Below are 16,506 nucleotides of genomic sequence, written 5' to 3'. Positions count from 1 at the left end.
TAGGCATTTAAACATCACTGTTTCAATATTGCTTGATGCTTAGGTTTCCAAATGAATATCAATGCCAGATATAAGTGTACATCCATTTTAAAAGCAGCAGGGAAGTATTTATATATTTCATTTGAGATTTTGCTTCTGCTCAATCTAAAACCGACTGGGTGAAGCCCTTCACAAAGGGCCTTACATATGTCTGTGACAACTTATATGTTTAAGATTGCCTGTCTGCAAGCCATCTGATTGTCACTTATGGAAACTTATCAAAATACCAAGGATGTTATTTTCAATTGCATGTATCAGTTTTGCTGCTCTGGCTTCTTAGAAATTGCATCAATAATGTTAATAAAATTGAGCAAAACTGGTTTTGTTTTAGCACTTTGTTTCTGTAAACTGTTTGTCATCAGTTGTCCATGGCTTTGAAGACTTATTTCTCCTAGTATACTTTATTTTTACCATAAAGAATTATCTAGATATTTTTCTTCTTAAGCTTTTCCCCTTGGAGGAACTGCACACTAGTTGTAACTGTAGCACATAAGCCGCTTCCTGGAGGATCCTGAGGATGCTCGAAGGAAGAGGGTTTGGCTCTTCTCAATCTGTCCTGAACAGCCATGGTGTCAGTAATGATGTGTACAGGGCAACCGATGCTTCCTGTGTTGGGATGGGGTTTTTTGGTTTGGTTGGTTAGGTGTTGTTTTCCCCCCATCCTTCCTGTATAAAGCAAACCCCAGAACTTTGCTTTTGCAGAAGGAGACCCAGTTGTGGCAGACAGCAGCAGCAGAGGCTGCTCCAGCTTCAGCTGTCAGGAGAAGGCTCCTCGAGTCCCTTCACCTGAGCAAGGAATGAGACCACACTGAATTGTGGGCACCTGCTGTTCTCTGGAGCTGGTGCCTGGTGGTGCATCGCTTGCAGGTTCACCGTTGGTTAGGTGCAGCCCGGTCTCGTTCTGGCACAGGCTGGTTTTCCCGAAGCCCCGTCCCGCCGCAGCAGTGAGCTCTGCAGCGAGGCTGTGCTGTGCGTGCTGCGGGGAGCTCCCTGCAGAGCTCGGGGCTCCGTGCTGCCAGTGCGGCTTCAGTCTCGCCAGGGCCAAGTCCGGCCTCGGCGTTTCTGGGAAGCGTTAGCAGCTCTGCTCTCCGTTCAGGGTGCCGGTGGCCTCCCAAACTGGGATCGCCTGCTGCCAGCCCGCCTGCTGCGGGTGGTTTGGGCGCTCTGCACTCGCACCGGGGTGTGCATGTGTGCGTGGCGTGTCTGATCTTCTGAGGCTGCAGAGCTTGCCCTCTTGCCTGCGGATTCCCCATCCAGGGCGTGAGATGCTTCATCTCAAAGCGCTGGGCTGCGTGTTCGCAGGGCCTCGCTGGTGGAGGGGTCATCCCCAGGAGAACACCGTCCCTTCTGAGCCTGCTGTGCCGGGCTCCCTCCCGGCACTGCCAGAACAGCTCTGAATGAAGCTGCGAATAACCCGTGTGGATTATTGCACCACTGATCAAAGATGCACTTATTACAGAAACATGCACAGTGCTAAGAGAAAAAAAACTGAAAAGCCATTGTCTATATCAAATTGAAATGAATTTCTAAGTATGTCCCTTGGTGCTTTATTTTTGAAATAGAATGCAAACAACTTGCACATGGTCTCCTCTGCTATCAAAGGCTTGCGTTAGATCACTACGTATTTCTTTATTGGTGTGCTGAACTGCATTTTGGCAACCTCTGTGCTTCACTTGGCAGTAAATTGACAGCCATGCTTAGGACTGTGGTATTTTTGCATGAGAGATCTTCTGATTTAATGGGGCGCGTTGGAGCCGCCTCACTGACAGCTTGCGCATTGCTGCTGTGTTAGTCCTGGAACTGATCCTGCGGTGGTTCTGGGAAAGCCTCGGACTTTCATCCCGGGCAGAACAGTGCCCAGTTAAAAGGCGTTCAGCTTGTAAATGTGGTTATCTTCCCGAGGAAAGAGCGTTTATTGCTCAGAGTAGCTGATACACACCGCTGTACGCCAGTGCGTACAGCTCATGAACTTTAGCTCTTGAGCTTTGGTTCATGGAAGTTCCTGTCTACAAAAGTGAGCATTTACTTTTTTTTTTTTCCCCACAGAACGCATTCTACCTTGTTAATTTAAGACAGTTATTTTATACTGGCCTCCTACTCTGCAGTTACTCCCTGAGCCGTTCAGCTGAGCGGGTGTCACGGAGCCGTAGGTGTGGTTGGGTAGGTGCAATACATACATACCTACATATGTACATACACACAGCATGGCTTACCGCGGTGCTGTACCAGCACTCCCCTTTCTGGTGTGGAAGGTGCTGGAGCCCCCGGCATTGCCACCTCGAGGTACCGGCCCCGTGGCAAGGTGTGCCGCTGTGGCAAGGTGTGCCGCTGTCACAGCCAGCTGCGTTCATAACGTACGCAGGATTTTTTCAAGGCCCCATAGCGTCTAGCCTAGAGGAGGAACTGTTTCGATTGTTGGCTTTGGTGGCCTCTGTCACTGTGCGTTTGTTGCCTCAAGGGAGCTCTGCAGCTAAAACGTCCTGCAGATCGGCGTCCCCGCGGTGCTGACCCGCGGGTGCCGGTGCCGGTGCCGCTGCGTGGGGTCCCACGGCCGCGGAGGGACCGCGTGGTGCGGCGACGGGCCTGGGCGCACACAGCGCCCTGCGGAAAGGACGCAAAAACGGGGGCTAACAAGTGCTTTCTGCTGCTGGTGGTGGCTGTGCTGGGTTTTTTTGTTCACGGCATTTTTCAAAGTTCATTGGCTCATGTATTTTTCTCGTGGGATTTTGGAAGAGAAGCACTTAAATATGTTGTAGATTTAACTTCTGAAACTGGATCCTGAAAACAAATGTTTTCATATCGTGTACATTAAAAAACAAACAAACACCACCTCCACCCCCCACACCCCAACCCACCACAAACAAAAAAAACCCCACTTGCTTTAAATAACTAATCATCCCCGTATTCAACCTAGGGGGAGGTTTTAAAGATTTAATTTAAAACAGAGAGAGAAATGCCACAAATACACAAAAGAGCATGGTAGCGATTGTGGATATTGGCAGAGGTTTATTTTACCTATCCATGTGCAAGAACAAGTTAATTTTATTTACACTCTTTTTCAGCATAAAGTCTGTTTTCCCCATGCCATTCTAAAATCAGGATACAAAGTAACTGAAAACTTGAGTGCATTAATGTGGTTAATCGCTGCTATTTGCTAACAATTACAGTTTGTGTGATGTTGTAAATACCGGGTGTTGGATTAACTCTTGTTGCTAATACTCTTAACACGCTGGTTATTCAAATATCTGGAGCCCTTAATCTGTCAGTAAGATGTTGGTAATAGAAGTTAAATTTGAAATACATTGGGAGTTGGCTGGTGTCAGGATAGTTAAGATTCATGGATTTTTTTACTCCAGTCTTTGCAGTTACTTGTAGATGACAGTTACTGGAGGCTGTGTCCTGTGCTGGTGTCTGCTGGGTTTTTGCTGCACAAGGGATGTGGACAGATCAGGCCCGCTCTGGTCTCTGCAGCCCCTGCCGGGCGCGCGGTGGAGACAAGCGCCGTCTGTCTGTCTGCGCTGCCCGCCCGCACCAGTGCCGGCCCTGTCTGTCTGTCTGCGCTGCCTGCCCGCGCCGGCCCTGTCTGTCTGTCTGCGCTGCCTGCCCGCGCCGGCCCTGTCTGTCTGTCTGCGCTGCCTGCCCGCGCCGGCCCTGTCTGTCTGTCTGCGCTGCCCGCCCGCGCCAGCGCCGGCCCTGTCTGCCCACCCGCGCCGGCCCTGTCTGTCTGTCTGCGCTGCCCACCCGCGCCGGCCCTGTCTGTCTGTCTGCGCTGCCCGCCCGCACCAGCACTGGCCCTGTCTGTCTGTCTGCGCTGCCCACCCGCGCCGGCCCTGTCTGTCTGCGCTGCCCGCCCGCACCCGCGCTGGCCCTGTCTGTCTGTCTGCGCTGCCCGCCCGCGCCGGCCCTGTCTGTCTGTCTGCGCTGCCCGCACCCGCGCCGGCCCTGTCTGTCTGTCTGCGCTGCCCGCCCCCGCGCCGGCCCTGTCTGTCTGTCTGCGCTGCCCGCCCCCGCGCCGGCCCTGTCTGTCTGTCTGCGCTGCCCGCCCGCGCCGGCCCTGTCTGTCTGTCTGCGCTGCCCGCCCGCGCCGGCCCTGTCTGTCTGTCTGCGCTGCCCGCCCGCACCCGCGCCGGCCCTGTCTGTCTGTCTGCGCTGCCCGCCCGCGCCTGTGCCACAGCCATGGGACTTTGCTTCTTCATAGCGTGTGTCTGGATGAGCGTTAGACCTGCCTAAAGCTGGTCATCTTGCCACCACATACACTTCTTGTTTTCCGCACAGGCAATTCTGGAAGTCGGCAAGTCTTGTTGCTCCGTCTCAGTGTAACATAATCCTTCAGAAAATGACCAGTTATTTAACTCTACTAAAAATAGCTATGGAAGAATGTGTATCTTCAATTAATTATAGCATGGGAATTATATAATTGAAAGCTGAGCTTCGTTACTGTTGAGAGAAGTCTTTGTCTTCTGTTCTCTGACACTGGATTAACTAAGAAAGCAATAGAGTTGAGACAGATATTAATGTGTTTGGATTAGATATGTGTATATGTAAATACACACAGATGTGTATTTACATAACACTGTGTATGTTTGTGCTCGTATACATATACATGTACCTTTCCTAAGTCTACTGCTTTACTAGGTTTTCATTCATATGTATATATGAACAGTAGGGCATTATGAAAGAAAAGGGGAAATGTTTGCTCTTCCTTTTTTTTTATTTGTTTGTTTGCAACCCGTTATTAGAGTGACTCCATCACTGTTTCCCATTTAAGACATTATTTGATACAGATAATATTGGCTGAGGAAAAAGGGCACCTTTGTGGATGGTGTTGGTTTACAGGTTACTGAGCAACTTATTTGGTATAAAAATAGCGTTCTATCCATGATTAAAGCTGCACGTTGCTAATTACCAGTGTCAGTCAGTGCGTACCCGGCACACGAAGGCCGGAGCAGCGTGCGGTGTCTGCAGCCGGGCTGGGATCTCACTTGGGCTCTTGTTGGCGATGGGGAATGAGTTCTCCAGGTGTTTGGCAGGCAGAGCCGTTAATGGACTGTGAAAGCCCATAAGAAAGTATTAGCTGTGTAAATCCCGCAGGAAGTTCAGCGCTGACGACGAAAGCTCTAAGCACTTTTTCATGTGAAGTGTTTTTTCCAGATGTTTGAAATGAGTTGCTGAACCAGAGTCCTGCTAAGTAATAGCGTATACAACTCATGGGCATCTCTCCTATTTTATTTTAAGAGTGTGGATGGCACCGATGGTTGGCACGGGCTGTGCGGAGCAGAGCTGGCCGAGGGCTGTCCGGCTGTCCTGCTGTCCATCCGCCCTGTGCAGTACTTGGTGTTTCTCTAAGGCTGTGTTGCTGTAACATACCCTGAGCATGGTTTTCATCTTGGGTTACAAATGTCAGGTTACAAACTTGTGTATTGTATGTGATTCATAAAATTTTCCTGAGGTTGAATTGTTCATATGAATGAAAGATTGTACTTAGTCACTGCCCTTGAATCATCCTTTATTAAATGCAGGCATTGTTCATACTGAATTAGGTGACCAATTTCAAGTTTGTTATGTAAACTTAATTTTTTCCATTGGTAATGAGTCTTTTTTTTTTTTTTTTTTTTTTTTCCTTTGAATGGTATTCTTGGCTGGACTCTTTGTTCCCATATGCCTGATATCCTGAATATCGAGATGTAGAACCCGAGACAGCTGCTCTTGGGGGCAGGAGGAGGAATTCCCAGTCCTGTTCAGGTGCTCCCCCGTCCTGCCCTGCGCAGGGAGCTGCGGGTCCCCCTCCTGTCCCCATCCCCTCCATCGGTGCTGCCGTGCGCGGGGCGGCTGTGCCCACCCTGCCACCCACCGCGCGGCACAGGCACGGCATCGGCAGGGCAGGGTCCGCTGGGCTGCACCGAGATGTGGGCCACGGTTGTGCCGAGCGGCCCCGTGTTCTGTGCTGGTCACACAGGGACCTCTGCGCAGCACCGCGAAAAGATGCACTTTGTCAAACTGGAGGAGTTTTTGAACAGGCTCTATTCTTGTCAGGTCAGGTTGGGCGAGGAGTTGACGTGCAGTAACTCAGTCGCTTCCTTCTCCCGTAAAGCGCAAGGGCACTGGCTACTGTGCTCTGTACATCCCAGCCTCCAAAATAAACTCAGTTTGGGGATGCTTTTGCTAACACATGTTTTTTTTAATAAAAAGTGTTTGTTGTTTTAATTCAACTTTTGATTTTAATCCCCTGCGTCCAGAATGACCTTGAGCTCGCATCAGTGTCTTGGCTGTTCAGAAGCCAGAAGTTTGACAAAATGCTTTGTGAAGAGCACAGTTGGTTTTAGTGGAGCAAGATGCAGATTTTAGTGGTGCAAGAAGTCTGGTGCTAGTTGCAAGTCTTTATTTTGCTTTTTTAAGCATCAACGTGGTATTGGCCTCATCTGCTGGAGCTGCTGAAGAACTAGAACATGTTTTGGCTGCTGCTCGTGAGGTGTCTGCTCCTAGCCTTGCTTTTGCGGGGATCTGTTTGATTTTTTTGTTTGTTTGTTTGGGGGTCTTCTCATAATTTGCTACATTGGTTTCAAGGTCAGTGAGGTCCTGGAGGTTTGGAAGATCTTGTCCAGATTGGAGTCTTGACAGCACATGTTATCATTGCTGTTTAGGAGTTGAAGGTGGCTTTTTCCCCTTTCCTGTCCTCTGTCATTAGAGGTGACACTAATTCTGGTCCTGTTATCAGCTGTAATATGTCTTTACCTCCAGCTCCTTTGAAGAGGTAGGGACTTGGTCATTGCTTCATCACTTGCAGTTCCATTACATCCTTCCTAACGTTTCCCTAAGATGTGGGCAGAACAGTTTGCTTTCTAAGAGGTTAGCGTTTGCTGTTCCTGTTTTGGCTGTATTTCCCATGTCTGAGAGAGTGTTACTGTGTTTTGCGTGCCCCATCCCTGGCTGCAAAGCTGTCTCTCGTGGTTTCTGTTGTGTCCAGAGATGCTGGGGTCTCACGTGCACAGGGCAGTTTGCAGACAGCTGCATTTGGAAACAGCCTTCACAGCAGGTAGATGCTTAGTATTTTTCTTTTGGTTTCTGGTGTTTTTTGGTGGGAAGCCCAGGCTTTTGGTTGTCCTGCTGTTTCTGCTGGAGATGAGCTGGCGAGCGTTTGTCCCTGGGTTCTCCAGAGCAGCTTCGCCCGCGTCCCGCGGCACCCGCGAGCAGCGTGTTTTCTGCATTACTCCGCAGGAAGCCAAAGTGCTTTTGTTTCTTTTTGTATTCCCACCATGTATTGTGTCTTGATTTAGAGCCACTCGCAGGAAAGGACATCAACAGAGAAAGTAAACAAAACGGGTTTGCTGCATTTCTAGTAGACACTCAGCTGCCAGCAGTGCAGGTCAGGTTGGATAGAAGGGACCAAGATGGTCATTTCCAGTGCCCCTTGGAGAGGCCGCTGCGCCAGGGACCTTGGTCCTTAAACACCACCCCAGCAGTGCTGCGGGTCTGGGGCCAGCGTGGCTCTGTCCAGCGTCCGTCGGTCTGTCCCGGTACCGTTCCGCTGTCCTTGAGCTCTGAGGGGAGAGGGCTCTCCCTGCGAGACTTCAGCCCTTCTCTGTGGGGCACCCGAAGGCACAGAACACCTTCTCCCCTTGGTGTTTGCTCTCTGTGTTGTGTCCATGTCCTTCTGTGCTGGCAGGGCCATCCAGCGTCCCCTGTAACGGGAGGGTGGGCAGCAGCACCGTCCCCACTCCTCTTGTCCCCTGATGCCCCGTTGTGCCCCAAGCGTGACCTTCTGCCTTTGCTGCTTCGGTTCTTTGGTTCTGCACCTTACAAGCTGCTGCTTTTCTCAGCCCGGGACTGAAACTGCCCTAAACTTTACAATGAAAGACTTATGTGTCCAAACCCCCATTTTTCTCCAGCTGTGTTAATTGGTCTAATTGTATTGTTCTATTACTTCTCCCGTGCATCTGTTTGTTGGCCTCTGTCCCTCTCTGTCGAGTGTAAGGGCAGCAGGATGGGGCGCTCTTGTTCTGCTGCTCCTGGGGACAGCTGGGAGCTTTCAGAAACATGGAAATAAGTGACGCTGCGTTTGCATTTGGAAGCTGTCTGTGCAAATGTATTTAATAAAAACATAGCATTTAAGTAAAAGTTCAGATTTTGAAGAATCTGCGGTTTTCCTTAGACTCACAAGTAATTCTTGTTTTGCTGTTCGATGCTGGTTGGTTTGTCTACATTGACTTTGAAATCTGCTAAGCCAGTAATGTGGATGGAATGTGCAGGGTATCATCGTTTTGTTTGTCAACTGTGAATGTAAAGTTGGTACAAAAGGCCACAATAATAGTACCCATCTCATGTGGGTTTTCTTTAGCATTGTCTGTATAGTTTGATATTTAGAGCATAACAACCAGGTTAATTTAAGGTAAGAAAATATTTAAATCCAATAGATCTTTGAGTATAAATGTTAAGCAGCTGCCAGTAAACTTTTAAGGATACTGTAGGAGATCAAAAATCTTGATGTAAAATCTTAATATAAATAATTCCAGCAAAATAGTTGTAATAGCTTTTGGACCTGAAGGCATTTTTTGAGTAAGCCTGCTAACTCTGGTCAAACAGAACCTGATTAAAGGTTTTGCTTTTCATTAAATAAGCAGAAAGCCCAGTACAGAAAATGCAGGGGAAACTGGCCTCTGTTTCGTACTCTTCTCTGGGTGGAGTGTCGATAAAAGGGAGGAGATGTTGCTGCCTGGGATGCACCTTAGAAATGTGACTTGAGCAGGGCCAGTGTGTTGCTGTGCGGTGCCCAGAAACCTTTGGAACTCGGGGTGTTGGGGAATCCTTAGTCCACATGGGCTCTCAGGTCTGTTTACTTTGGGCACTCAGAAATTTTGGGTGGTTGGTTGTACCTTCTGTTCAAGCCGCTGTGCAAAGCCCAGCCAGCCAGTTCTCCTCTGCCTTCATTTTCACAAAGTGAGTCAAGAATTTTTTCTTTTAGCTTAAAAAATGGGCCTATTCTTAACTAAAAATAAGCTTCACAAAATAGAACCTGCTTTCTATAATTCATCTACTTTCTTCCATTTCCCTCTGAATGAAACAAAAAAGAAATTTTCCAGGCTGTTAATTTGGTTTCATTTAGTTAGCTTTTTTTTTCCTTTTGAATGAAAGGCTTCTTGCCCTGTGTAAATATATTTTCTCTTTCTCCTTTTTTGTAAAGACTTCTTTCCTGTCTGAATATATTTTTGCAGCAGGCTTAAAGCTTTCTTTTTGCTGTTGGGTGTAGTTTTGTAGGAAATGAAAGCACTGGGGAGAAGAGAGACGACTTGTATGTTCATTTTGAAAAGCCACTTGTTTCCAGGATATTACCAACTCATGTGGTATCCGTGTGTTCGCAAGCTCACTGCTTTTTCTTATAAACCTGACCAATACAGTAATCAGTGTGACATAAATAGACTTCACATGGAAACTCGGCATGAAAAGAGATGGTTTTAGTGGGATCTGGAATTCCAGGAGAAGGTCAAAATGGCTTTTAATTGAAGGGAGCAGCGGCACGTGGTATGCGTGCCCTGTATTTTTACATGGCCCCACGTGGTTCTGCAGTGTAGAAAGAAGTCGCGCGTGTTTTGGTGGAAGGGCTTCGCTGTGGCTCTGCGTGGCAAAGCGCGCTGTGCGGTGGGTGCTCTCCGGGCCTGGGGGGCGCCCTGGGAGGTGAGCGAGGGGAGAGCGCCTGGCGCTCAGGAGGGAGCCTCCTCCCGAAAAAGTGCTCGGGCCTTTTTCTGGCATCTTTCTTGGGTCTTTCCTGGCGATATCCATGCCTGGGGCTCTGCCCGGGGCGGTGTGAATGAACACGGATGATGCAGGACTGGAGGTGCGGGAGCCAGAGAGGAGGCGGGGGGTAAAGCCGGGTTTGGATGGGTGAATGGGGAGAGATCAGTTCATCGGTGAAGGGGTATAAAAGGATTCAGCACTGAAGGGGACAAGGAAAAGATTAATTTCAGTTACATTACAAAAATAATGAAAAACTTAATGAAGGACAGTGCGTGGAGAGAAAGGATGGGAAGAAGGCCAAAGGCTCTGGAAGACATGAAATATAATGTACCTATTTTTAGACAGAACAATAAGAGGAAGATAAATTATCTTTCCACTTGATTGTTATCTCCAGTCCTTCAAAACTTAAAATTATCTCATTTATATGGAGGTAACCAGGGAGGAGTTTGCGGCAGAGGGCTGGATTGCCGAATTGTAGCACGGAGCGGTGGAGCGGGCAGAAGGGACGTGGTGGTGCCGGAGGGGCCGCAGGAGGGGGCGCGGGGTGCTCCCGCGGGGTGCTCCCGCGGGGTGCTCCCGCGGGGTGCCGGTCAGCGCAGCCCCGGCCCTGCGCACAGCAGTCCTGGCCGGCAGCCCCGGCCACCCCCGGGCGCCTTCTCTCCCAAAACCACCTGCCAAGGGGCTCAACCCGTGTCTTCCGTGCTGTTTCTCCTGCTCCGATTCTGTCACCACTTCTTCAAACCTTCCTGTGTTCCATGGGATTGCAGAAGGAATTAATCTGCAGGCGTGAGAACTTTATTCTGCAACTGGTCATGTTGTTTCATTGGGCTTTTGCCTCCTGCTCCCACTCATGTCAGAGAATCTCAGTTGTGAACTGTGATCAACCAACCCTCAGTTCCTGCCTGTCTTGGTGCACCGAGCAGCCCTTTGCAGAACTAACAGGTCGGGACCTGGCCCCTCGGTGCCGGCTGTTCCGCGCAGGCCCGTGCTGGCTGCGTGTGTCCTGCTGCCGCCTCCGCGCAGGACGAGTGTGGGGACGCGAGCTGGGACGGGCCCCGGGCGCCTCCAACCCCCGGCTCCCCTGGCTGTGCAGCTTTGGTGTGTCAGTTGTGCTGCTCGGATGAGGAGAAAGGAAGGGGGAAATCAGGACGGTCCTACAGCTTTTGGTGACTTCCTTCATCTCCTTGTACCTGGCTTAGTTCTGGAATTATTTCTATAAATGCCTTCCCCCCGAGACTGTGCTCTGTTGTTAGTTTAAAGGGCTGTGCAGGCAGGCGAAGCTGGACAATTAGGTGTACCTCTACTTAACGACCTGAATTCGTGTCTCCTCTTTCTGTTTAAATGTCAGCCTGTGCCAGCAAACTTAAAACATGGTGTGTGCCAGGAGGAGTTGTATTGGCAGGGTAGGGAGGAGTGCTGCTGACAAGGGGCCAGGTGCGGGCTGTCCGGGCTGTCGGTGGGACGGTGTCATTTCTTCCTGAGCCGAAGCTCGCGATGCGCCTGCTGGAAGTTCACAGCAGCTCCACGGGGGACAACTGCCATCGGCTTCAGGTACTGACTGTTGGGGTTAACAACATGAAGAAAGCCTGTTTTTAAACACAAATAAACGAAAACCTAAACTCCAAAGCGCTGTTGCTCCATGTGAATCTGTTTTCACAAATACATCCCTGGAACAATTCAGTCTCCATCCCTGGACATATTCAAGGCTGGGCTGAGCAACCTGATCCAGTTGAAGATGTCCCTGCTCATGGCAGGGGACTGGACTAGTTGAGCTTTAAAGGTCACTGCTATCCCAGACTGTTCTAGGATTCGATGATACTGTAATAGCTGAATGTGGCAACAGGAGTGCTATTAGCAGCTTTTATTTTAATCATCACTTCATCACTCGTGGCTGACTTCTGCTTAGGGTCAAAACGCATTCCTGGCCTGCCTTCAGAATGTAGCTGCTGTAGATTGGTTTTGTGTAGGTCTTGAATTTTCTAGGGAGCTTTCTATATGCATTTGTATCTCCCCCAGTGGGAGGTATGGGTCAATACAGTGGTGCTCCCCATGTATAATATCTGTCATCCGACAATCTCCAAGCTGCAATGAAGACAAGTAAATAGTATTGTCCATCTTGTCCCAGGCTGGGTAGCAGAAGTAGAACACGCAAGCGCGTTGTTGGCTTTCTGCTGTGACTGGTCTTGTGGGGCCACCAGACCCAGAAAGGTCCAGTGAACCCCAGTATGTCTCCAAGAGCTGTGGTGGCAGAGCTGCTACCAAGAGCTTGAGCCATCTGGTTTTGTGTTCCTACAGCTGCTTCCTCCTGCTTCGATGTGAGTCCACGGTAGAAGGTATTTTGGTGGTGTCTTGTTGCTGTAAGATCTGGCCGTGTTCCCTGGACACCTGCTGCCAGCAATGTCCTGGGGCAGCAGAGGGACTGGGAGCATGGGAAGCAAAACCCAGCAAGCCCTTGGCCCTTCTCGGGGGCGAAATCATTACTCCTCCTCGTTAGCAGACATCGCCTTTGGGGAGGGGAGCTGGGAGATGTGGAGGAGCTGGGTGATGGTAGAAGAACAGAGCAAGGCTTGGGTCACCACCTGGTGAGGAGTCTCCATGGGTGGCTCATCAGAGTGATTGCTGTCCCTGCTCGGGATTAGTTTGGCAATTTTCAATATTTGATCTGATTTCTTGAAAACAATCTCAGCTGGCATATGGGAGGTAGGTGTGGAGCTGGCTTGTCAGCTTCCCTCTGATGTACTGGGTTGTTTTTGTGTTTAATCTTACAATGTTTTTGTTTAGTCATGTAGTGATGGGGGAACTTCTACCACTTGCAGTAGTATTTAAAAACAAAAGTAAGGTTGTGCTTTATTTTCTCCCCTGGGATTCCTCAAGTATGAATAACTTGCTTTAAATATTCTTGATTGGTAGCAGCTTTTTCTCCCTTAGAAAGCCGTAGCCAATATAAATGGTTGCTGCTCATAACAGGTTGGACTAGATGACTTTTTTGAATGTTCCTTCCAACCCAAACTGTTCTGTGATTCTGATTCTAAATCAACGTGAATAGCTGCACCATCCTTATTTACGGGTTTGCACTGATTTGCAGGGATTTGCACTGGATTTGCAAACCTCCGAACAGGCTGAATGAGCTGGCTGCGTTTGCGGGAACAGCGGCTGAACTGGGCTTCGGTTTTCTTCAGTGGGTTTACAAAAATGGCAGATTACTGTTAATTTGGGATTAATTTTAAAACTTAAGAGGTCACCAGGATATCTTGCGACTGGCATAAAAAAATAGAGAAGTGAGGAGTGGGGGGGCTTGCTTTGTTTGTTAACGTGAAAATTGCCTGTTACCTACCGAGTAAGGCCACACTTTCTGTTTTGAAAATAAATTCGGAGTGATGCTGAAGTCTGCTTGTGGCCCAGCGCAGGACTTGCTTATCTGCTTTTCATAACTACCTGAAAATTTTAATTAGAAATTTCATAATCCCCAAGATCTTGCCTTCTTGATAGTTTGAATCTGACCTTTTTGGGTTATATCATACACAAATCATATATAAAGTGTGTTCCCAGTTCCGATCTGTTTTGTAGAGTGATTAAAAAACAAAATCAGTAAATCCTGTGCTGTCTTTCTGACTCTGGTTAGAAGTCAGCTTGAAATCACAGCAGCTCCTGGTTTGCTTGTTTTCTTGTTGCTGCTTTTATAAAAGCAACAGCCCTCACTGTTACGGAGGGGGTTGTCTCGTTCAGTTCAGAATGAGCAGAAAAAGAGTTAAGTTGCCAATGAAGCAGCTAATGAGATGGCATGTTTAGAGGGGCTGTTTTATTGCTGTCAGTGGTTATTTGTGTCTGCAGCTTCCTTATTGTGGCCAGAGTGACGCTGGGGTGGGAAGGGCCGGCCAGGGGAGGGATGTTTAGTTCTGGCTTTATTAATTTAGGCTGTCCCTGGGCTGGGGCCAAAGCTCGTCCGCTCGGCTCGGGCGCAGAGCGAGGGGCTGTGCCCGTGTCCCGCCCCAGAGAGGTGGCTGCCGTGGGGAATGCTGAGAAAACTCGTTGCTAGGGAAAATAACCGTTCCCAAGGAGTGAAAATTTCACCTCTGACCAGTGATGTCTGAATCCCAGAATTGTCAGGAACAAGTGATCAAAGGGGAGGTGGCACAGCACGGGACGAATGTGGTGCTTTTTTCCCCTCAGCCTTCAAAAAACTTTTGTAGAGTTTATAGGCCTGCAGAGCTGGATGGCTTTTATAGACATCTAGCCAAAAAAAAAAAAAATTCATCTATTTTTTTGACTACTTAAAAATCTTTATAGCCACCTGTGGGCAAATCTTCCTGTAACAAGCAGTTGATGTAAATTAGTAAGTCTCCAGTTGTGTTCGGCTATTAGAAGACAGCGCGGTTGATGGGAGAAGCGAGCAGGACGGGGATGTCCCGCCGGCGTTTGTGCGCGGGCAGGGTTCTGCTGCGACCGGGGCGGTGCTGAGGGGTCTCTGCTCTTCAGCGCGCTGCGTTAGGCTGCCTCGCGTGGATACTGAACGTCCCTGCTCTTTCTAGGAGAGAAAAGTCAGATTTGAGTTTTTATTCCCCACTACAATGCAAAAATCATCCAGAAGTCTTGTTGAAGATAAAACTCGACAAATGTTTCTCTTGTAGCTGTGCGTTTAATGTGTGAAAACTGGCTATCTGCCTCCGCAATCCTGTCTGGGTGGGCTCTGTTTCTGATAAGGCAGAACTTGGTACTTAGGTATTTTTGCTGCTTGGGTTCTCGTAGCTCCTGTAGCATCTCAAAGGGGTTCCCCAGCTGCGCGGCAGGAGCTCGTGTGCTGGAGCAGGGCGGCCGGGGCTGGCGATGGCACGAACCCCAAACCCAGCCAGCCGGGGCACGTCTGCAAGCACGTATTCCAATATGTACTGAGTCTGTGGATTTAATTTGCTTGATAATCTTGTACGTGTGCAAATGTTGTGAGGCTGTATGCAAAATGTACGTTGGTGCACGTCTGAGAAGAGGGGACTCAAACAAAAAGGAGAGGGCTGTCCATGGGAGCTCGTTAATTGTGGGAAAAACTCACGTGAATGCACTGAGGAAAGCAATGAGTATTGGGGTATTATTATAAAAATACGTTACTCTTATCCTTAATTTTTTTTTAATTTTGTTTTTCAGCCAGAAAATTTACAGAAGAATTGGCTTCGGGAATTTTATCAGGTAAGGTAAAACTTACTTTCTTATGGAGTTCTATGCACACTTGCTTATAGGCTTAACTAGTAATGTCAAGATTTTTTACTTTGTGAAGTTGAAGTCACTAACTATTTTATAGTCCGAACAAGTCCTAAAAAGTAGGTTTCCTTCTGGTTTTCTGAGTGATGATGATAAAAATTCAGTGTCTAAACACAATTTGTTCTCACTGACAATCCTTTGCCTAAAAAAGGTTTCACATTTTATAAAAATGACTTTTATTTTGGCATGAAATGGTCTTTTAGGTCTCCTGAGTAAGAAATATATTTGAATAATTAAAAAATCTGTCAAAGTCCGGTTTACATTTATATAGAAATATAAAGATTTCTGGTGTTTGTTTGCAAAAGATCAGTCCTGCTGTCTGCTATTTGTTGAAAATTCTCTTGGTTAGGCAACATGAAAATACTGAAACTGAACCCATACTATAAAATGTGCCGTAAGCCTCGGGTGTGGGTGGGGTTTTCTGTTTGTTTGTGTTGTGCTGGGGGGAGTGGTGTTGTTTAGATGACATTCTGCTGTTGCAGGGCAGAGCTGCGTAACTGGCGAGGTGCAGCAGAGCCCGCAAGCAGCCCAGGAGAGGCGCGGGCTGCGACACAGCGCGTCCCTGCGCGGCGGTGCCGTCCCGCTGACAGACTGAGGTTGACTCAGTTTTATATCTTCTACACAAAAATGGTTAAAGCAGCAATATCCTGCTGTTCAAGTTTTTCAAGTTAAACTATATGCAGAAAAAAAAAGCAATATTTCTCTTTTGCTTGTTTGTAAGATGTCCCGTAGCTCTGTATGTGGGCAGGTGACTGGGGCAGCCCGTGACCTTCGTTGCAGTGATGCAGAACACTGCAGTTAGCTTCCTCGGGCTAGTTTAATGGATTTGCAAAAGTCCGAGATGCAGTAATCAGTGTTACATTCCTCACTGTCTGTCAACTTCACAAAAGATTCATCTGTTTATTTTTCTTCTTCCATGTTGATTGATTATTGCTATATCATAGAATCCCAGGTTGGAGGGGACCACAGGGATCCGCTGCTCCAACCCTCCTTGGCAAAGCCCGGCCTGGACAAGCTGGCCCAGCACCCTGGCTGCTGAGTCTTAAAATGTGCAGGTTTTCTCAGCTAATTCTGATTTAAACCCTCTTCACGAAAGACTTCCAATGAGGAAAATACAAAGTACATTTAAATCGATATAACTTGGTTGGTTTGTTGTTGTGTGTGAGGTTTTGTTGTTGTTGTGGGTTGGTTGGTTGGTTTGTTTTTAAGATCACTGTGTATTTTTCCACATCACATTACTGATTTGCGCATCTTTATCAAGGAGACCCCGTAGGGGTTCAGTTGATTACTGAAGCGGGGTGGGCGCCAGGGAAACGCCTCCAGATAGCTGGTGGAAAGCAGGAAGAGGAGGGGAAGGGAAGGAGCTGCCTGTGTCCGGGCAGGCCCGCCGAGGCCTGGCCCCGCTGCCTGGGCGTCGCGCATGCGGCGCCGTGTCCGGGACCCCGCGCGGCACGCGTGTGGCCGGGGCAGAGCTGGCCCGTCCCGCTG

The 16,506-nt window shown here is 48.6% G+C and overlaps 1 protein-coding gene across 1 annotated transcript in view; it reads left to right on the top strand.

Annotated features, from left to right (window-relative positions):
* The window catches only part of INPP5A (inositol polyphosphate-5-phosphatase A), a 221,777-nt gene that overhangs the window by 34,563 nt on the left and 170,708 nt on the right, over nucleotides 1-16,506 (top strand). The window contains exon 2 of the mRNA XM_065638815.1: nucleotides 14,905-14,946. Within this exon, the coding sequence (XP_065494887.1) occupies nucleotides 14,905-14,946 (42 nt within the window). The remainder of the gene's footprint in view (nucleotides 1-14,904; nucleotides 14,947-16,506) is intronic.

The sequence above is a fragment of the Caloenas nicobarica genome, chromosome 7, assembly GCF_036013445.1.
Source record: "Caloenas nicobarica isolate bCalNic1 chromosome 7, bCalNic1.hap1, whole genome shotgun sequence".
Taxonomy (NCBI): Eukaryota; Metazoa; Chordata; class Aves; order Columbiformes; family Columbidae; genus Caloenas; species Caloenas nicobarica.
The sequence above is the reverse complement of the archived record's forward strand: the minus strand, read 5'-3'. Positions and strand labels throughout refer to the sequence as shown.